At 43.8% G+C, this 22,516-nt stretch overlaps 1 protein-coding gene across 10 annotated transcripts in view; it reads left to right on the top strand.

Moving 5' to 3' along the window:
* Window positions 1-22,516, top strand: part of AKAP13 (A-kinase anchoring protein 13) — a 227,054-nt gene that overhangs the window by 169,271 nt on the left and 35,267 nt on the right. For all 10 annotated transcript variants that reach the window (XM_053658874.1, XM_053658873.1, XM_053658872.1 and 7 more), the window contains 5 exons: window positions 100-292; window positions 2,625-2,733; window positions 11,104-11,146; window positions 12,002-12,134; window positions 18,547-18,721. In XM_053658874.1, the coding sequence (XP_053514849.1) occupies window positions 100-292; window positions 2,625-2,733; window positions 11,104-11,146; window positions 12,002-12,134; window positions 18,547-18,721 (653 nt within the window). The remainder of the gene's footprint in view (window positions 1-99; window positions 293-2,624; window positions 2,734-11,103; window positions 11,147-12,001; window positions 12,135-18,546; window positions 18,722-22,516) is intronic.

Raw genomic sequence — 22,516 nt, 5'->3', positions numbered from 1 at the left:
GTAGACGTGCAAGAGAGACACCACTAAAGGGCTATTGCATCCTCCTTTCTTTCTGGGACTCAGAAAGAGAAGGCACTGACTCTCATGCTCTGTGTTCAGTTTCAGCCTAGAAGGCTTGGCAGGAGGAGATGGTGTTGGAAACAAACCATCCTCATCTCTGGAAGTCAGCTCTGTGAACACCCAGGAGCTCAGGCACCCTTTCAGCAGCGAGGAGCGGGGTGACTCTTTGGTGTCCCTTTCAGAAGAGGATCTGGAATCAGGCCAGAGAGAACATAGGATGTTTGGTCAGCAGGTAAGGCTGAAATGTGGACATGGAGCTAATTTGGAAAACCTTAATTTTATCTCCTTAAATATGTCCTCGTGTTAATATGAGACTACCAGCTATGATTACTTACTCATTACATAATCCACTCAGTCTAAGGCAAAATAAGTTTTTAGCACTTGATACTAATTAAAGAATATGGTGAATCTGCATTGATTTAAATACTCTGTTGAAGCGAATTCTTTTTAAATTACGAAAGTACCAAGGGTATTAAATTGAGTGTTTTCTTCTTTTCTGAGGACTTCTTTTACCACCCCAGTAGTAAAATGAGCCTGGACATGTACTGCACACCATTGTTAAATTTCCCCATGTCCAAAACCATGTCACAAGTCACAGGTTTTTCCCGGAAAAAAATTCCCTATTCTGCATCTCCACATGTTGTCTAGGAAAGGGCGAGTTATTCTCTTCTTCCCATCACTGCCAGAATTCTTGGGAGAACATCTGCACTCCCCGCTCCCTTCTCACCCTGTAATGCCCACCACTGTCGCTGTCTTGGAAATCCTCTCTTGAAGGTCATGGATTTCCTTGTCCACCAAAGCAAGTGACCTTTGCTGGGTTCTCATCCTCTCAGCCCTGCATTAACACCCTTTCTGACAGTCCCTCTGGGCGTTTTTGAGTTGAGAAGCCCCAGGTCAAATGAAACATTTCTAACTAAACAAAAAAGTTAAACACTGTCTCTGAATAGGTGACTAGAGTTTTAGGTAGAAATATAGTGAAACATTTTTTATTGAATTTATTGGGGTGACATTGGTTAATTATAAAGGTTTCAGATATATAATTCTATACTAATTTATCTGTATATTGTATTGTGTATTCACCACCTCAAGTCGAGCTTCCTTTTGTCACCGTTTACTACCCCATACCTTCTTCCACCTTCCCCCAAACATTTCTAATTAAACAAGGAAACAAAAATGTTGAACAGCCTGTACTTTGAATAGCTGACTGAGGTTTCGTGTAGAAATTTCACTTTTATTTCATCCTACTACACAGCAATGACTTGACCAAATGTAAGTTTGGCACCAGAGGATCCCCTTAGTAATGAGTGAATCACCTACAGTCCTGTGAAGGCCTAATGAAAAGTTGAGGAAATGGAGAAGCCAAAGAACTTACCCATGGACAGGAACTAAGGAGGGGGGAAGGCTGGAGGGAGGGTGTGCAGGATAGAGGGGATAAAGGGAAGAAAAAAATGGGACAACTGTAATAGCATAATCAATAAAATATACTTAAAAAAATCAAACAGAAGGCCAGAAGAGATTTTGTGCCTCACCTTCCAGGCACTCAGTTAACCTAGAGCTGTTTATCTTGTGTTCCACCTCAGAGTGGGGACTTAAGCTGCTTGTATCTCTGATCTGGACACGTTGCCTGTGGCCAACTTCCTGTTGAAAGCCTCTGCCTTTCCCTGAGGTCATTTTTCAGACCTCACAGTTGTATTGGAAACATAGCAACTGTGCATCAGACTCCATGGTTACACAGGAAACAAGCCCTAAATAATCAGAAGTCTTCAGTGCTGTCCAGTGGCATTTATGCTAGTAACGGATTTTCATTGCTTCCCTTTCAGTGTGTGCAAGTCACAAAGGGGCAGATTTTAGCTACCAGGAAGGGAAGGGATTTGTCAGAATTAAAGTTAGTTAATGATTAGAATGGGCTCTCCAAACAGCAGATACGGGCTGGGAAACACTGAGCTACGGTTTCTGGAGTGCCATTGCAGGACCTTCTGCAGTTGCTTGGATTTCAAGGCCTTGAAGCCGCTGTGAGTTTACTGGGGAGTTAAGTTATCAAATTGCAGTCACCCTCCTGTAGAGAAGCAGGCAGTCTAATCCTAGAAGAGGAAATGGAAGAGATTTAGGCTTTTCCCCAGATACAGGCCTGCTTTACTTGTGGTCTTGAGACATTTTTACTTAGATCTCTGTTTCCAATTCTTTAAGATCAGAATATTATTACTGTACTTCCACAGATGAAATTATTTGTATCTGGTTATGCATTCAACAGGTGTCAATTAAGCACTTACTAAGTTTGAAACATTGTGAAGTACTGTCAGGGAGACAAAACCACTGTAAAGGATGAGTACCTTAGTTACCCCCCAACTTACAGGACAGAAAACTAAGGCTCAGAAGTGCGGAGCACGTCTCCGCAGTTGAGCAGCTGTAGCAAGGGCTGACCTCGATCCACGGCTGTCTGGCCACAGCTCTTAGGCCTGTGTGCTGCCTTATCCCCAGCTTGGGCCGGAGTGTACAGTTCTGTGCTCATCTAGAAATATAAGAGCATGTACTTAGAACCTCTTCTTCCTTTTTTTACTTTACAGACATGTCACGGATCTAAACCACAGGGATTTAATTACCGTTCATCAGCCATTTCTTCTACATTGACAAAATCCATCTCATTAATGACAATCAGCCACCCTGGGTTGGACAGTAAGTATACTACTTTTGTAAAAAATTAAATACACTTTAAATACTTTTTTCTGTCAATTTTCCTGCCTTAAGATCCTGTAGCATTACCTTCAAAAATTTCCTTGCGTTTTCCTGTGAATGAATGGCTCATCATTTAAATAGAAAAGGTAAGATAGAATTCAGATCTGTGGTGTTCCTCCTCTTGCTACCTAAAAATCTCCTTAATGCATTAATACATTTATTATTTTGGGGGGGCCGAAACCTGACATATTTTTTAAGACTTTATTTTGTAATACTGTTAGACTTTAAAATTAGTTGCAAAAACAATACAAAGAATTACCATGCATTCTTCACCTGGAGTCCCCAGATGTAAAGACACATGACGCTCCTCCACCTCAAGGATGCTCTCTTATTTTACCACAGAGCCATTATCCAAATTTTATCCAGTGTTGTTTTTCTGAGCTCTTCAAAAATGTCAGGTTCATGAAGAACAAAGAAAGACTGAAATAGAGTTTTAGTTAAGTGAGTGCCAAGGGGATTACATCGGAAACTGATTAATGCCACTGCATGCAAATTCAGGGTCCACTGGCTAGGAGGTTATAGAGAGATGTCTGGTGGCCATAAACACAGGGCCTTAACAAATGAAAGATGCTCAAAAATATATTTGCATTGGATGCAAATATTTATCACAGAAAGGCAGCTTGCTCTTTGGGGAACCCTACTTTTTTGTATTATTTTTAAAATACTGATTTTTCTTTTTAAATGAGTTGACAGTGTGAGGTCTTGATATAAAGACTTAAATTCTCAACAAAGGCAGAGTGATGCATTACATTCTTTGCTAAAAGAGCAAGAATCTAGGAGGCTGAAGCAGAGGGAATAAACAAACTGCTGTTTCTGGTGCTTCTTCAGCGTCCCCTGACAAAGCCCCTGTGAAAAGGTCAGGGACAGAAGTAGTTGCCCTGTGTTCATGGGATGCTCTGTCTCCAGTCATGACTTCCTGGATTTAATTCCCATGGTGGCGTTAAAGCCTGTTGGCCAATTCTCTTAACTTTGTTCTCCTTTTCATACGATTACTACTTCAAATACAAATCTGGCCTATTTGAGTAAAGGTGCCTAACATCGCTTATTCTCAAAGATACAGGCAATAACCTCACAGAACCGTAACACAAATAGCTTTAATTGCTTTTGTTGGTTTGGGTTTTGTTTTGATTGGGCTTTGGTTTAGAGGTTTTGCTGGTATAGAATGGAAATTATTTTAAGTAAATAGTTGATAGTGGATTTGATGGGCCTGGAGTGCCAAAGACAGACAGGAAAGAGCCCTCTGGTGAGACATGTCAGCCCTCCATACCCTCCTTCCAGGACTAGCCAGTATGGTGGCCTGGTGGAGACCCTGTTCCAGTGGCAGCAAACACCCAGCACCAGCAGACTGTGTCCCAAAGAGAGATCTTTTTCCTATATTTTGACACACGTTCTCTGGCCTTGAGCATGAAATACTTCATTATTTCCCCCTCAAAAAGCAAGATGGTTTTTTACTGTGTTTTCAGTTGCTAGCCAAACACTATAAATAATGTGGCCGACTTCCAAGAAACACTGTCCTTGAGCGCCAGAGGGGCTGGCTCACAGAGCTTTGCCTCCTGTGGCCAGAATGGTCTGTGCTCAGCTTCCTGCGAGAGACTGACAGCTGCCACAGCAGGGCTCTGTCTAAGTAAGCCTTGAGTCCTTCTGTCAAGATAGGGCGTCCTCATCCGAATTTAAAGTGTTCCTTGCCTGCAGGTTGGGAGGGGGGTGGTCAGGAAGTAGTTGGCTCGCCCCACCTCCTTCCCCTAGTCAGCACGTCCTCTAATTGGAGGACAGTCACCTCTAATGACACTGTTTCTCCTGAGTCCCTCCCCTTACACAATTAATTTTCCCAAGTGTATTTTTGTATTTTTGTACCAGAAACATGGTACAAACATTCTTTACAAACAGGTGTAAAAAGCCAGACTGTTGAACTGGAGACTAAAACTGCTGTTCCATGTGCTGTGCTTTTGAGCATCAGCGTAACTGGGTAGATAGTTCTAGATTTGCCACAGACTCAGCCCTCCAGTTCTAGATCGCTTGAGTGCTGCATGGGCCATCTTTGGTCGTGGTCTTCCTAGCTGAAACTGTCCTGATGACTGTGCACACAGAGATTTTACCGCCTAAAGTGCTCGGTACACTTCACATATTTTAACTCGAGTTTTATCTCAAGCCCACTTAGTGCCTTTGGGACCTTGGGCTAGAGACTGAAACACTTTGCCTCAATTATTTGGACTATTAAACAGCGATGATAATGTGATGTGGCTTAAATGTGAATGTATTTAAAGTCCTTAGCGTGTTTCCTGCCTTATAATAAGTACTCATTGTTGTTAGGGAGTGCGTTAGTTCCCATCACCCAAAATAGAGCCCAGGCCTGTTTCTCTGTGCCCAGCTTCAGCAGAAAGAAACGAGGACAGCATCCCTCATGTTCTTTAAATGGCTGTGTCTAATGAACACCAGTGTCTAGGAGCAAAGTGCTTTCTGAAAACAGCGTTCACTGACTACTGTCCATCTTGCTTCTGTGCTCCGTCTTCTTTCTTTTAAAGAAATGAACTGCTCCTCTCACAGTCTTTCACGAGAATGTTTCTGTGAATGTACTGGGCTGCTGTCTGGAATGTCGTGTGTCATTTGCTAGATGAGAAAAACAGACAAACCCCTAGTGCTATTTCTAAGCTGGGATCTGTTGCAAAAATCCATCGATGTGGAGGAAAATACTGAGTAAAGGTGGTGACTCAAAATATTTCTCTGTCATTTTCTGGGGTGTCAGGTAGATTGGCGACAGCTTTCTGAGGGACCACAGCGGGTGGGAAAACTTCCTGACTCACGCCTTGGATTTGCTGTGTTGGTGGGAGGAACGTGGCGGAGCATCTTGCTGGCTCCCGGAGAATCGAGGTAGCCCGGCGCTGCCTGTGTCATGTGGGAAAGACGCCAGGAGGGCCCGCCCTCACCATCCGCTCCCGGAGGTGCGTTTGCATCACTCCTCCTCCCTGCATCAGAGAGGATTGGGTGGAGGCTCCCAGCCTGCCAGGAGACTTACGTGGTTTCCGTTTAGAATTTAAAGAGTCCAGTTCACTTTTGCCATACAGAATAATTCAGTTTTTAAACTTGTCGTTGCTTGCACCCAGAAGGTGCCGACAAACTGTAGAGAAGCTGCTCGATCGGTTCTATCCCTGGAAGAACCCTGGTACATCAGCGGGGATAATGTTACAAGGAGAGTCGTACCCAGGAGATGTTTTACCTTCACAGGCTTCGTGCATGAATTTCTTTTTCCTGTTCATTTTGCTTGGTTGTCACACAGAAGAGTGTTCACCAGGGGCATTTGTCCTTGGGGTCAATTGCATGCCCTCGCTCCACGTGTGGGAGTTGGCCAGGTTCCTTACATGCACCTCGATGGGAGCGCTGGCTTGGGATTGGAAGGTTTCAGTAGACTGTGGCGGTGAAGTCCATCTGGAGAGCCGCTCTGTGCTGTTTACATGGATGACAAGCACCAGGTCTGAAAAGATAAACAATCCACGGGGCCAAAGAGCAGGGTGCACCTCTGGGAAGTCAGGGATCAGTGCTGATGAGGATATTTTATCTCTACTTTCTCTGCTAATTTCCTCTCTGTTTTTAAACTGTGGCCAGTGGGATGAGAATGTATTGGAATACACACATTTTCTTATAGTGCTTCTTGTTGGAAAAGGTGACATGGACAGATATGTCAGGGCATAAACTGAGTCAGGCAGATGGAGTTTTTCCACTGGTCTTTTGGTTGAATTGCAAGGCTTGAATATACACATGGTTATTAAGTATGTGATACATTTCCTATGTTACATACATACACATTTTAATTTGGGGATAAGTAATATCAACATTGAGACCAAAAGAAAATGAGGGATTTGCTCAGGGAATTAGTATGTGGACAGCAGGACTGAGGGCTTCGGGCTTTTTATCTGGGGGCAGTGGAGTGCTGTAAGTTGATTAAATTGATTCATTACTTGAGTGAAACACTTCACACGGACCACTCAGGAGAGTGTGTTGGGTAGGAGAGGTGGGCAGAGAATTGCAGAGCTATTGTGGGATTCAGATGGGAGCATTTGGTGGCCTCAACTGGGGCCTGGAGTAGTGGCCATAGGGAGAAGTTGGTGTTGAGAAATTTCGAGAAGACAAAATCCAAAGGACTGAGTGAGCTGTGATACAAGGACTCCCATTTCTGTTCTGAAAAATGAGTTAGATTTAGTTGCCACTCTGTCGAGTGAAGGGTTATAGGTAGAGGAGCAGGTCTAAAGGAAAGATGAGTTTACTTAGGTACTTGTTCTCTTTGAGCTGCCTGTGGGGTACCCGCCCCCAGGTGAGCAGTGAGGTGAACATGTCGTGAGCTCAAAGGACAGACCTGGCCTGGAGACAGAGGGGATGAGTCACCAGTATGTATTGTGTGCAGACTGCAGTTTAAGAGATGGGAGTGAATGAGGAATTCGGGGTGAGGAGAAAGAGAGCCAGATGCAGTTTCACTTTGCAGGAAAAAAGAAAAAACTCCAGCTATAAATTATAACCATTAAAAATAATTTAGTTCTTGCCTTGGCTGCTGTGGCTCAGTGGATCGAGTGCCAGCCTGCGAACCAAAGGGTCGCTGGTTGGATTCCCAGTCAGGGCACATGCCTGGGTTGCGGGTCAGGTCCCCAGTTGGGGGCATGTGAAAGGCAACCACACATTGGTGTTTCTCTCCCTCTCTTTCCCCCTTACTTTCCCTCTGTCTAAAAATAAAATAAATAAAATCTTTTAAAAAATGCAGTTCTTGTTTCATAATTTAACAAGTTCATATTTGTTGAATGAATTTTTTAAAGCTGTGTTAGAATCCTACATGTTCAGAAATAAAGATGAAAATGTGAATAAGTTGCATTGTTTGTCTAGACAGCCTCTCTGGGAACCATAGGGGCCAGTGACACTGTTCTGTCCCGCTTGGGATGGAGGTGCCTGCTGCGTCGTCCTGGTGTCATCTGTGCCTGTTCTAATGACCCCCGTTAACCCACTTCTCAGCCCTGCCGCCGCCGCCGCCACAGCCTGCCCGGCAGATCTCCTTCTCCGTCAGCATCTCTCCGCTCCTCCTTAAGTCTAAAACTCTCTTTTCTCTGGGCTCTTCTCATTCCAGTGATGAGGAGGAGGAGTTTCAGTGTAAGTAAGCAACCCTGGGATCCAGGGGCTGCTCTCCTGTACCTCACAAGCACTGAGGATGCTCTCGGCTTGGCACTGAGAAGTTGTTTGGGGACTTTTATCCCCCTGCATGCCCTCACGTCTAAACCGTTTTCGTCATGCTTTGCTTTGAAAATTAATGTGGTAAGGCGGTTTTGGTCTTCTGTACACTGCGTACACTGATTAATCCAGTGGCCTGATTCCAGGGCACGAGATTCCGTCCCAGGACACAAATGCCTTCCCAGGCACCGACGGTGTGTTCCTCCTATCCCATCTCGTGCCTTCCGTAATACGGAGTGCTGATTTCACAAAACTTCCCGTTTGATGATGTAATCTTCACTGTTCTTGTTTCTCTTATTTTGTCTCGTGGGACAGATCTCTAGATGCTCACCTGCGCTATTTACCAGCTAATGTTCATTTTTTTTCTTCTCACCTTTTCCTCCTATTTTCTTTCCTTGCAACTTTTTTTTTTAGTTCTTTTTCTACACGGTGGGTTTCAGATGAATATGTCCTTACTTGGTGATACCTAGTTTAAAAACTTTACAAGGTGTCAGTTTTAGTAAACTTGGAAAAGAACGGAATCTCTCCTTTCATGAAAATTAACTGTTTTCAATTGCCCAAGATTTCTACAGCATTCCAGGACTGTTATTTTTAATGGAAAATTATTTCTAATAAAGAGTTAAATGATGAATTGCCTTCATTTCATATAACTAATGAATCCCATGCAGTTATAATATCTACATGATTGAGCACCCTAATTCTCAACTGCTTGCTGACCCTGAGTTTCAGCAATATTTATTTAATCATTTAATATTTAAGCACTATTAAACTCAGGGTGACATTTTTGCATTCTTCTTAAAGTACCTTATACACAGTAACACAAAGTGTAGTTAATTTTCTTTTAGTGCAGGCCTTACATGTTCAGTTCTTTTTCACAATTAAAAGAGATTTGGTAAATAGGCACACAGTAAGATACCATTTTTTACCAGTTATAGTAGAGGGAAATTGTGAGAATCCACTTACAACTTTGAGGGTTCAGAAATTCTCGAGGCTGTTTCATCTCAGCGTATTGATGACACTGTGGAGAATAGGTCAAGCAGCCGAAAAAAACCAAAGGTCCCAGCAGATTCTGTCTACCTCTAATAGAAAATTATGGTGGACTCGTCTAAGTGCAGGGGCTTGAAGAAACCTTTGAATCATATACCACCTTCCTCAAAATGTGTTCCTTGAACTCAGAAATGCCAGTGAGAACTGGAGTCGGGAAGCAGAGGAAGAAACAGAAGAGGTGGTTTTATGGCCACGTAAATTTAGGAAACTCGGGTTGGAGCAGTTTCAAATGGGGATGTGGTCATTGTGAATTTGCAGGGCAGTGTCCACTGTGCTGTGTTCACAGACTTATGAACAGGTGCGCTTTGATGGCAGGTGTTTTAGCTTCTGCGAGTACTTCATCATGGAAGTCACATTGGCTCTTCCATTCCCTTTCAGGGGTGTCAGACTCACTTTCACCGGGGGCCACATCAGCCTCAAGGGTGCCTTCAGAGGGCTGAATGTGATTTTAGGACTGTGTAAGTGTAACTTACTCCTTAACAGTTAAGTGAGAGCTCGGCACCTGGCGCCGGGTAGAAACAAGGTGCTGGGCCGGATAAAACCAGGTGGAGGGCCGGATTCGGCCTGAGGGCCTAGTGTTTGCTGCCTGTGCCTTAGACGCTCTGAAAACCTGACCACACTAGGCATTTGAGAGCCACGGTGGACTAATGAGTTTTCAGAACCACATCCAAAAGATCATAGTAAATAAAATAAAAAATTTTCAGCAATGACAAAGTTGGAAACTGTTACAGGAGCCATAGTTTCTCCCAGTGTTCAGTTATGTACTGTTTTTACAGTTTTTCATTTATTCACCCCAAATTTACTGTAAGCCTGTCTTTGGTGAGGCGCTGTGCTGGTTGGTTTTTTTATGAATTTCATTTTCAGTTCATATCACCTACTGTGGTAACTTACCAGGTAATTGCTTAAGTGTGTGGCAGAGGCCTGGCAGCCTGAGAAAGCTTAACGCTGCTTGTAACATTCAAGGCTCTGTTGGGTGGAAAAAGTTTTAAAGCCGCTGATCTAAACCATACTTTGGGTTTGCTTTTTTTGTTGTTGGTTTGTTTTATTTAAGCTAAGGCCTCCTGAGGTTTTAAAATGCTGATGATGTCACACCTTGATGGTGCCAAACTGTGGGGCAGATCCTAGATCTTATTCTTAATGGGCTCATCTGCCCCTCTCACCTGGCTGTTACCATGCACGATCAGTGAAATAGAAGAAGAATCTTAAGTAGGTAAAAGACAAACCATATAGAAAGCAGACTTAAGAGTTTAAGCCTCCTATGCATTATTCCCACCTGTTAGCTATTTACTTAGTAATAACTACAGTTTTGCATTTCTGTTCAGGATCTAGAATGATTTGGGAGCTGAAGTATTAAAAAGAGTGGTATTCCTTGTGTTCCTTCTACTTAGTATTGCCCTGCTGTCTGACTTGGCCTTAGTTTTAATGACCCGCGTCAGTTTATGGCCTGGTGGTTGTGGGAGTGGGGAGAATGGACCTGCGCCCCACCTCCCCTCTCACAGAGGAGACGAAATCCGCACCCCAGATTGAGTGGCATGCCCTGGGCCACATAAGTGGCTCAGACTCTCCTTCCTGTTCCTGGACCCTCTTCCAGGAACGTTCAGGAGCATACCAGGTACGCGTTAGCCAGATTGTTTCAGAGTAGAAAGAACTACCTGAGAGTGAAATTATTAACAGGATGGGATATTGCATGTCCCATTTTGTATTCTTCCTGTGACATCATCTGAGAACGATGGCCTGTGGGAACTGAACATTTGATAAGAACAAGAATTAAACTTAGTTTGAACATTAGGAAAAAGTTTTGATTTGGGGTTTGTTAAGTTACTCGAATCCTGGATTAAACTTCTTTACTGGGAAATTCACTCCCTGTCCCAGTTCTAATTTGAGGGTTTCAGGTTTATTTTTCTTCCATTAAATCCTTAGGAGGAGAAGGCACCATGCATGGACTTTCAAATGCTGTCTCTGCTCTATCTGTGTCATTGTGAACATTTTAGACGTTTTCTCTGTCCTTCGGGTACAGTCCTTTGGTTCTGACATTTCTCTGCTGTTTCTGTTTTCCAGATTCCCGGCCTTTCCACAGCACCAGTGCTAACCTGACAGAGAGGTACCAGATCTTTATTTGTTACTCTTTCTCGAAGGGAAATGAAGGAAATCCAGAATATATTATGACATTTCACTAAGGAAACTACATTTGTGGTATTCATTGGATTCCCAGTTTCTTGAGTTATAAACCTGGAATGAAGGTTAGAAGTGGTTCTAAATGTCTTCAGTACTTTTCCGCTGTTACTCTTTTGAATGAGGAAGGTTATTGTATGCATTTATTTGTATAAGAAACACTCCTGTTTGACTTGATGAACATTTGTACTCTCTGCTTATGGGGGTTTTTAATTTGTAAGTCTACCAACAGTTTGTTTGGGGGGGCGTATACAGTAGTTCCCCCGTCCTCTGGGGCTGTACTCTAAAACTCTCAGTGAGTGCCTGAAACCGTGGAGGGTACCGACCTCTGTACATACTGTATTTTATCTACACATACAAATAATAAAGTTTAATTTATAAAGTGTGCACACTAAGAGATTCACAATAAGTAATAAAATTGTGTAGTTATAACAACAGATTGTAAGGAAAGTTACATGAATAAGGACTTTCTCAGAGTCTCTAAAACGTACTGGACTCCCCCTTTTTATGCCAGTGTGGGGTGATGCAGTGCCTTTGGAGACAGAGCATGGGTGTCTGAGAACACGTGCTGTTCTCAGATGATGCTGCGGCAAACCCTTCAGCGGCCACTGTCCATCTCTTATTCTGCCTCCCGTTTTCAGTGAGGCTATTAGGTGACTGACTTGTAGGAAAAATAATATGTTGATGAAAATGGTTGCGCAGAATTTTGTGGAAGACGTTTTAATTTTTAAAAAATAACTTCTGTAGTGTTTTTTTTTAAGTCAGTCTTTTTGTTTTTATGTAGCATAACAGAAGAGAACTACAATTTCCTGCCCCAGAGCCCCTCCAAGAAGGATTTTGAAGGGAAGAGCGGCACGAAAGTCAGCCGCACGTTCAGCTACATCAAGAATAAAATGTCCAGCAGTAAAAAGAGCAAAGTGAGTACTGTCATGGGCATTCCTTGTGTGACCCCTCAGTCAGTCACCCGAAGGCTCCTTGTCACTGTCACGGCCTGCCCACACCCGAGAACTAATGCAGGCTGAGGGTGCATGGGAGTAAATTCAGAGAAACACTCTGAGGTAGCGTATTAATGGAAGAAAAATATGAGCAAGAAAAATAACAAGAGGCAATACCACTAACTTGAGTTTTCATCACATGTAAGACATTTTCACACGTTATCTTACATGTCTTGCTTCTGTGGGACTGAGAACAGGGGGTCTGGGTGCATGTGTGGCCCCAGTGTGGAACCAGAGGTCCAGGTGCCGGAATCGGTCATCAGGTTTGCAGTGCAGCTGCAGGGGGTTATGCCAAAATCCGGGGATGGAAACTATTTCCATTTGGGTTTAGAGGTCAGAAAGATGGTCCCACAGAAAATAACAAGAACTTTTAAGACAAATATGAATTCTTCAATCTTTTCCTAACTAGGAGCTTGCTGTAGCACTTCTTCTGTAGTTCCTGAGGTTCAAATGACATGTGTACACATTTTTTAAAGATTTTATTTATTTATCTTTAGAGGGGAAGGATAGAAGAGAAATACCAATGTATGGTTGCCTCTCCTGCGCCCCCTGCTGGGAACTGGCCTACAACCCAGGCATGTGCCCTGACTGGGAATTGAACAGCAATCCTTTGGTTCACAGGCCCACACTCAATCCACTGAACTACACCAGCCAGGGTTACATTTTTTTATACTTATTAATTTTTCAATGCTTATTATAAGAATAATTAAAACATAAAAATAAAATAAGAATCACTTGTAATAACCTCACATTGAGATAACTGCTCTTTTAATTTTTTAAACTGGTTTTTTTTTCCTTATTTGTTTATTTATTTATTTTTAGAGAGAGGGGAAGGGAGGGAGAAAAAGAGGAAGAGAAACGTTAGTGTGTGGTTGCCTCTCACGCACCTGTTACTGGGAGTACAACCTGAGCTGCAACCCAGGCATGTGCCCTGACTAGGAATCCAACCAGTGACCCTTTGGTTTGCAGGCCAGTGCTCAATCCACTGAGCCACACCAGCCAGGGTGACTTTTAAACTGTATTTCAAAGAGAAAGAAAGAAAAGGAGATAACATATTGATTCCCAGTGCTGGGGAAAAACTTTCAGCCTCCCACTGCTTTGGCCCTGTATTTATCCCTCAGGCCAGCCTCTAACAAAATAAGAAAAAAGTGGAAAGTACTGGAAATCAGTTAAGGAACTCCTGCCAAGGAACCACTGTGTACACGTCATGTGTGTCGGGGGGGTGCACATACACAGGTGCACAGAGACACACTCAGAAGTAGGGGAGTAAACGCTCAAGGGTCCTGCTGTAAATGTGCACCTCCCCACACTCTGTCCCTCCCACCCCGCCCCTAAAACAAAACCATGGGCTTCTTAGGCCCACAGTTAAGTGGGGTGGTCGAAATACAGCCAGTGTATTTTCCTGGGTTTTGCAAATAGGATCTCTTTTAGAAAACACTAGGTTTGCTTAACAGTCAAAGGAGTTTTTCCATACAACTTGCCACCAGTTGGTTTCTCTCGTCATTTCTGTGGTTCAAGTGCAGGGTGGACAGAAATGGGGCAATCAGAAAATTAGAAGACAATGCAGAGAATCTAGCAAGTGGTGTCTAGAATAACTACATATAAGTGTTAACTTCATAGCCTTGTTTTATAAGTCAAAAATAAGGTTAAAGAGGGCAGAATGCTTAGTGGTATTCCACATATGGGCTAGGCTTAAAACAGAGTCCTGTGTATTTTACTTATCACTGCTGGCTCAGATGCTGGTTGGCACTGGCAAAAGAAAGTCTCCTTGGAAAGGTCGCTATAAATCGGCCAAATGTTAGAGTGACTTCTGTAGTCTCAGTGTTGTGCCAGGTGCTAATACACAGTCCCTCGAAAAATTGTATGATCTGTTTCTTACGATTTCGAAATGTTTTTAAACCGGAATTATCTCCTTCAAACAAATGGATAATTGGGAGATCAGTAACTAAGTGGAAGTTGCCCTCCCTGTCAGCTCCGCAGTGACCCTGACTTCCAGGCCCAGCGGTGAGTTCACCAGCCATGGCATTGCTGAGGGAACACAGACAGACATGAGCAGGATGATGTAAGCGTGAACTTAGGTCCTGGAAACCGACCTTTAAAAGTCGTCCTGGCCTCCCTACTGTAGGGCCTGCAGCAAAGAACAGCTTGCCGCAGGGCACAGAGCTAGGTAGCATTAAGGCAGAGCCTCATGTGGTCTCACTTCCAGCAGGTAGTAGTCTTCCCTGCTCCCCCTTAAACAAAATCTGCTCCTGAAAGTATCTTTTCCTTTGTGACTCTTTTAATAAGCAAAGGACTGTCATTTTGCCTTTGGGAGGGTGAAGAGAAAGGGCAAGAGAAAAGAAGGTAATTTATGTGAGAGGGAGGTCTGTCATCACTGGCAAAAGCAGTATCGGCTGACCTCTTATCAGAACGACAACATTCTTTTGCAATGAGATGGTTCCTCTTTCCCTCTCGGCTTCACGATTTGACCTTTGGGGGCTGGTGCTATCTCTAGCAATGGAAACTCAAAAAAAAAGGACAAGCCTCAAAGCCTAGATTGCAATCTGGTGCATGTTGTCAGGTGTATGGAGTACCCCAGTGACCAAATATATTAAGATGTTTAAGAGTCACCTTTCATAATTGTTACTAGCTACCTTTAAATATCATTTTTTTTAGAACTAACAGCAGAATAGCTTGGCTTCTGCCAATGTACCAAAAGATAGTAAGAAATACAGGAAACACTGAAGTGGCACGTTTTTAAATACGGTGAATGCCCTGTGTTTATGTGCCACTGTGCCGTCCAGTGTGTTGCCTCCTTCTCTGAATGATGGCACAGATGAGTGTTTCTTGGTGAGACCACACTAACTCTGCGGACTTCACAGCTACTGAATGTTTCTTCTCGATAATGTTAAAAATTGGGAATGCTTATTTTGTAAAAACGATATACTTTTGGCTTTTAAATTATTTTTTAAAGAAATGCTATTAGATCTCATCTAATCTGCTTTTATTCATTTATTATACAGTGTAATCATTCCTACTTTTTTCTTAAAGGAAAAGTTTCAGCATTTACTGCAGATTATATTAAATCACCACCTCTAATTCTTAAAGTCTTTCAGAATGATTTGGAAATTTCTACTTTCCTTACAATTAAGCATGTCACACACAATAAAGTAATTTGTAGTTATTAACTGAGATACAATCGGCACGTTAATTGTTATGTTAATTTATAGTAGGTGATAATAAACTGTTGTTAAATTATATTCAGAGGAGCCCAAAGCCAGCCACAAGGTGGCAAATGGTTCATCTTCCTGGATAATCCAGTTTGTCTGTGTAGGATTGTGAGAAATTGAGACTAATCCTTCACACGTCCTTTTAAGAATTAACCAATAACTGGCATGAGTGAATAGATAAATATGCTGGGTGTGTTTTTGACATGGAGAGCCTAAACAGGAAGTATGACAGGAAGATTGACAGTTTCTGCTTTTGTCCAGTTTTGCACCTTTGAGAGAGAGGATTGTTTCCTGCTGAGTGAGTTTGCTTGCCGCAGAGTTCAAACAGCAGTAAGCATGGTGTTCTTCTGCGTGGGGAGAGTGGAGGGGCCCTCTTTAAAGCCGGCTGGCACACTGATTTCCTGCTTCCTTTTTCTTTTTCCTAGACTCTCCCTTGTGCATACAACTAGGAGATGGTTAGAGATATTTTAGCAAGTTCTTAACCTCACGCATTCCTTCTTTGATTAGAATTCTGCAGCATGACAGTTGCATAATCACAGCGTGTTTCACATTTTAATTGCTTGTCTAAATTGGTAGATTTTAGAAGGATGAAAAATTATTTTTCTTCATAGCATCCTAGTGTAGTTGTTGTCTGCATCTTCCCCTTTAAACACTTCTAGCTTCCATTTCCCAGCACACGGGGAAAGTTTTTTGTCATGTTAACATGGCAAAAGCTTTTTGTCAGTTGTTAAACAGGGAAAAGTCAAATTTCAGGAAACAGCCCATCATGACTTACCACAGGCAACTTCACTGAAAAGTTTTTTAGGAAATATACTGCTTTTTCTACAATGAGGTGTTTTTTTAAAAATAGGTGAGATGTGTTCCCTCGCTTCCAGTGTTTAAAAAGTGGCTTCAGTCCTCACCAGAGTTTCCATCTTGCAACTTCAGCACCATGCACACATGTTGGGGAATTAGTTTTGTTTCATTTCCCGTGTCCTCTGTAACTCGGGTAGCTGGCTTCACTGGCAGCATTCGAATAGTTGAGCTCGTGTTGAGGAAATAAGCAGCCTCAGCCCTCCTCCCTCCTTTCCTTTCTCAACCAGTCTCCGGCTTCCTCTGACGGCTTCTCTAAGGGTTCTCTAATGGCAGTGCCAAGCTGCCGGGCTCTGCCCTGCTGGCATGAGCCCCTCCTTCTGTGAGAGCACACTTCCTGGCATGGGGGTCAGTCATGTCGGTAAAATGGGGTCGGTTTCATGAAGTGCCCCTCATAACAGTGCGATTCATAGGACCAAAACATGATGAGGTAAGAGCTCGGCTTCTTTAAAGCGCTGAATTCTAATAGAGAGAGAGAGAGAGACAGTGGAGCTTACTGTTCTGTTTAGTTTTTATTCTCGGAAGGACTGTGTCGGGTTGTTGCAGAGGAGATAGTATTTATTGTGCATTCAGACTTGAAGATCGTTGTGAGCTTTGAGAGAAGGAGTTGCCGTGGATTGGTTTTGCCTGTGGAGCATGCAGGAGCTTTCTTGAGCAAAAAGTCAGACCCTTTTCAGTTGAACATCTTACAGATGGAAAAGCCTTCAACAAAGTTTAGTTAAAAGAAAGAAGTTACTTGAAAAACTCAATTTTTGTTGTTGATTTCTATTAGAGTTTTATGTACTTCAGCGGTTACTAATTTCCACTGAGAACAGCTTCCTGTTTTGTAAAGAGAAGTACATTAGTTTTTCTCCCTTCCTCTCTTGTTACTTTTTTATACTTCTAAAGTGTATCAATTCAGTGCTTAGATTTTCATGCACCTTCTACTAGGAAGAACTTTACGTGAATCATAGACTTAGCAAACATTTGCCCTTTCAGTTATGAGTAGGAAGTCAGAAGAGCTAGGATCTGCTCATCATTTGCTGTTTGACCTTTCCTGAGTCAACAAACCTCTCCAGTTCTTGGCAGTAGAACGACATGAAGGGGAGCCAAGCTGTAGAGTTGGCCACCCTGGATCTTAATTCCAGCTCAGGCAGTTACTGGTGTGTGGCCTTGAGTGTCGTATTAGACATCTCTAAGCCTCAAACTCCTCAGATGTAAAGCAGAGATAAGAACCAGTACTCACTACTTCATGGGGTTGTTACAAGAAAACACATGTGAGTTGCTTATGACGGTGCTTGGCACATGGTAACTATTCCAAAAAATTTAGCTGTTATTATTTTTATCTTCTCAGCTATAAAATGGGAACTTAATGCCTACCTTACTACTTCAGAGTTGTTGGATCAGGTGAAATAATGCATGTACAAGGCATTGATTCAGAATGTAAGGCAATTAGTAGTTGTTATTATCACTGACTCTGGGGCACTCGTTTTCCAGGAAGTTTTAGAGTGCCACAGTGGTATCATATTCCCTAGAAAATGGATGCCCCACTGTTAGTGATTATGACAATGCTAAATGCATTCTGTAAATTGTAGCTGGTGGTCCATTGGTTTGAAAGGAAGTCATTCCATTGATGTTGATTAACCAGCCAAATGCTGTGCCGATCAGTGCTTAGAAAGAGCCACTCGTGGCAAGCACGGTGACACCCCACAATCCCAGCCTTCCTTCAGTGTGCCCCTGAAATGCCCCTGATTGCCTTAGATGTTTGGTTAGGATCTAGCACTCAGCAATATTTATTTATTTTTCAGAGTTTAAATTTCTCCTCCCATTTGGAAAATGGGGCCAAAGTTAACATCCGTGAACCTTGCAATTCCAGTTAGTAGCAACCGAGCTTGTATATGTGGGGGGCACTTAACATTTCTGGCCAGAGTAAGGGTGGAAACCTCAGAGGCCTGCCCTCACTTGAGATTCGTGATCGGTGTGATTTTTTTTTTCCTGCTGCTCAATCATCTTTCCTCTTGCTCAGGCCTCTCCCAGAATTGCTGCCGGCCCTTCCTCTGCCCCTGCCTGCAGCTAGCCCTGAGCTCCTTGCCCATTTGCCATGTGGGCTGGGCTTTGTCTTAATAAGGAGGATTCTTGGCCGCTCCCGACACATCCTACGCTAACCTGAGAAGCCTCCTTCTGGTGTCTAGTGCAGCAGTCTTCCTAACTTTTGTTCACATGCCGCCTGGGTTGCACAGGGCAAGGGAAGGCCTGCTGGTGTTCATTGAATTGTTGGTTGTTTTCTTTGGCAGGAAAAGGAAAAAGAGAAAGATAAAATTAAGGAGAAGGAGAAAGATTCTAAAGAGAAGGAGAAGGACAAGAAGAACCTCAACGGCCACTCTTTCAGCTCCATGCCTGTCGTGGGCCCGATCGGCTGCAGCCAGTGTACGAAGCCTTTCACCAACAGAGATGCCTACGCTTGTGCAAGTAAGAGCCGTGCTGCTTCCTCTCTCCGCTCAGGGACGCTCATTTCTCGTTTCCTGTCCATCCCGCCCCCTTATCTCTTCCTCGTTTGGGGGGAGAAGCAGTCTTTTTTATATCTTTCCGTAGACACCATTGAGGAAGAACATTCTGGTTGTAGAGTGTGGAGCCTGTGTCTTTTCAGAGAGCCCCGATTTCAGACATTCTGCTGGTTGTCCCTAAGCCTGTTCCAGAAGTCTGTGTCCATATCAAAACCACCTCTGGGGCACAAACCTTGCAGCCCCCCAGCAGGCCCGTGTCAGGTCATGTGCGCTCACTTTTCTTTCTGGCACTTGGGTGTGTGCTTCAGGATCAGGTCATGCAGCCCGCCAGGTGGGAGTACTGTCGGACACAGGGGTGTTCCGTGTTGAACGGTCGCTGACCCACTGAGACCATCTGAAAGCCGAGTCTGTTAGCTGAGTGTGGTTCCTGGCTTTGATAAGATGCCACTCTAAGACAGAGGTCAGCGGACTGTTCCTGTCAACGACCAGATAGCAGATGTCTTAGACTTTGTGGCCAGCAGGACTGAACTCTACTGGGTCAGTGTGAAAGCAGCCAGAGGCAGGACGTAAACCAACAAGTGAGACTGTTCCAGTGAAACTTTCGGACAGCGAAATTTGCACTCCATGTCATTTTCAGGTGTCATGGCCTCTTAAAAATTAAAAAATATTTTCAACCATTTAAAAATATGGGTAGCTCATGCCCCATATGAAAATAGGCATAGGCCAGCTTTGACCGCCCCCCCCAGCACTGATTTGCAGACACCTGTTCCAAGGCAGAACATCTAGAAATTTTGCCGCACAGATAGAAAGTGACCATCCTTCTCACACACACCAGGGCAGATGGAGGAGGCTCCTGTGGTCAGACGTGTGCAGAGTCTGCGGATCAGCCCGCCAGGCCCGGCCCAGTCGCCCCCAGGGCTGTGGCCCTGAGCATCACCTTATGCCTGTACCCACTGCAGACTGATCAGTGCGTGATTCAGGCTCCAAGGAGCACTTTGCAGACCGTGGTGTCATGACCTCATCTCCCATTCAGTCCTTCTTTATGGAGTATCCCAGTGATCTGTCACTAAAAATAGTTCCCTTTTTGGAATTGAAAATTCTTACAAGTTTATTTGAGTAGATTGGAAGTTACTACAACAATAATTTGCAGTCTCCGCGCTCTTGTCTAGAAGATGAGAGTGAAGTTACAGCTGCTACGTAGCCTGCAGCCTGTCTTACCTGTGCTACAGCTGTTGGGACTTTCTACAGGATGGGCCTCGTCGCCCATATTCCTGTAGAACGACTTTTGTGGACATATTATACCCCAGATGTTGTCTGCAGCCCTCTTTGTTTTACTGTCCTACTTCAAAAAACAAAAACCTCTGGAGGACTGTCATCTAAATCGTAACGCATCCGTGTGGGCAGGTGTCACGCACGCTCGTCCTCCTTCACGCGTAACTCTCCAGCAAGCTGAGAACTCCAGCGCAGTAAGTTTTATGTGTCCTCCAGGGAACAAGAGACTGTCACTGTCCAGTGTACCCCAGTGTATTTGTTGTGGAGCCCCAGTTCTGATAGGACCATGCCTAGCACACCCGTTGAACGTCTCCAGGATAATTTCTTAGCAGCTGGACACAGCCCACCTCTCGGTGGTGGGATAACTTGGTTGCCTACCATAGTCTCAGCAAGCACTTGTCTGCTTGTTTGTTTGCCAGTAACATATGTTTAGCCTTCTTACACAGGGTTTATATATTTAACATAAAAATTACATAGGTGCCCTGTGCAGTACTGACAGAGAGCTCATTCTGGGACCGAGAGAAGTCAGATTTGCCATTTTCTTGTTCTCTGGTTAGTTATTAATATTGTTATTTATGCTTACTGTCTTAGAGTCATAGTTTCTTTGCAGGACTTGGTGTCAGTCTTCTTTTCTCCAGAAACTCGCATGTCACATGTGAAGTGAAGCTGCCTCACACACAGGCTGAGGGCGGCCCAGCATATCCATCTATACATTTACTTCATTTCTCTTTTCAGTCAGTGTGAATGAGAGCTGGAAAAATTTCCTCCTGTCTTCCAGAGAATCACTTTGTGAATCCCTCCTGCCAAGTGCCTGTTCTCCATGGGTGGAGCTCTGGTCTGGGAGAAAGGAGAAAAACAGGGTGGGCTGTGTTTCTCGATTGGCACTATGAACTTGATAGTCAAGGAACCTCATTGGTAAAGCAGACTGAACACCTGCTTTCTGCTATAAAACAGAAAAAAGTTTGATAAAATATATTCTTAAAAAAAAAAACTAATAACAAACTGAGCCCGCAGAAAGGAAAGTACCTGAGGGAAGTCAGAGTCACCGCAATAAAGAGTACCCCTTCACTTGGGGACAGGATGTGTGGCTTCAGGTCACACAGTGAGCACTGGAACCGAGCCCCTGAATAAACCAAAAGTTTCAAAGACTCACATTCATGCTGAAGGGCCTAGAACAACTCAGCCCCCCCAGCTGTTCAGAAGCAGCAAGGCACAGGACCCTGAGTGAGAATTCTGCACCACCCACGAAATCTGGGGTTAAAACATACACCCTCCATTTGTGCTGGAACCCCAAGCTCAGAAATCTCACCGGGGGTTTCGTGGGATCCGGGTCCAGGATTGGAGAGACGCTGCGGGATCCCAGCTGCCGCAGACACAGGACCGCACCATGGGGTCACTTGGGCAAAACAGGGTGTCGGGGGCTCCCGTGGGAGGGAAAGAGCCCCGGAAAGCTGGAGCTGGGCTTACGATAAAAACTGCATAGGCAACACACACAGAGGTAAACCACCGTGTGGAAGAGTTAGCAGGACCCAAGCAAGAGATGTTGAGAATTATTAAAAGGTAAAATGAATAGAATCCTCAGTGAAAGATCAGGGCATTATACAACTAAGGTGTAGATTTAAACAGGAACTGAATAAAACTTGAGGAATAAAAGCAAGTCCTTGAAGGAGCCACATGGAGATCTCTCACGTATTTCAGTGTCTGCTTCATCAGTGGGTGGTTGTGATTTATGTTCTTGTAGAAAAGAAGGAAATGGCTTTTCATGTGTCACATGGGTTAGTTAGGGGAGAGCTGGGCGCATAACCCAGAGAACCCTGATGACTTCAGACAGGGTTTATATTTTTACACTTAATTATCAATAATTAGGCCCTTGAGGGTTTTTTTTATTGTAAATGAAGTTACTCAGTAAAGATCAGTTTCCTGAACTCTTCAAGGTACTGTGGTTGGTATTGTGATTCATTCAAAAGTGGTCTGTTAGCAGATATTTACTGAGTGGCAGTGTATGCCAGCCACCTTTCATTCCTTTTTGAGGGCAGGTGACATATAGCATTGTGTAAATTGAAGGCATACAACATATCAATTTGATACATTTATACCAGGTAATCTGATGGCCACTGCAGCTGTGTTCAGCACCCCTCTCACATCCCGTGATTATCCTTTCTTTTTAGTGGTTGGAATAATTAGAGGCTCCTTCTTCAGGTTGCTTACACAGCGGCTTATAAAAAAGAGGTCCCAACGTATAATCCTTGGTACTTGCTCATTGCAGCATTATTCATCGTGGGGAAAAATATGACCTACTCATTAGGTCATATTCATTAGGTCAGGTGGAATACTGGGCTGGCTCTGAGGCACACAGGATGGATCAGGAGTTGGCAGACGTTCTTGTGAAGGAGCCGACAGCAGAGTGTTGGGCTTGTGGCGGGAAAGCAGCCACAGGCGAGACAAGAAGCGAAAGTGGCTGTGCTCACAAGTGGAGGTGAGCTGGACG

Source organism: Artibeus jamaicensis, unplaced genomic scaffold (genome assembly GCF_021234435.1).
Source record: "Artibeus jamaicensis isolate MK-2021 breed Jamaican fruit bat unplaced genomic scaffold, CSHL_Jam_final scaffold_612, whole genome shotgun sequence".
Classification (NCBI taxonomy): Eukaryota; Metazoa; Chordata; class Mammalia; order Chiroptera; family Phyllostomidae; genus Artibeus; species Artibeus jamaicensis.
This window is presented reverse-complemented; position numbering and strand designations above follow the sequence as displayed.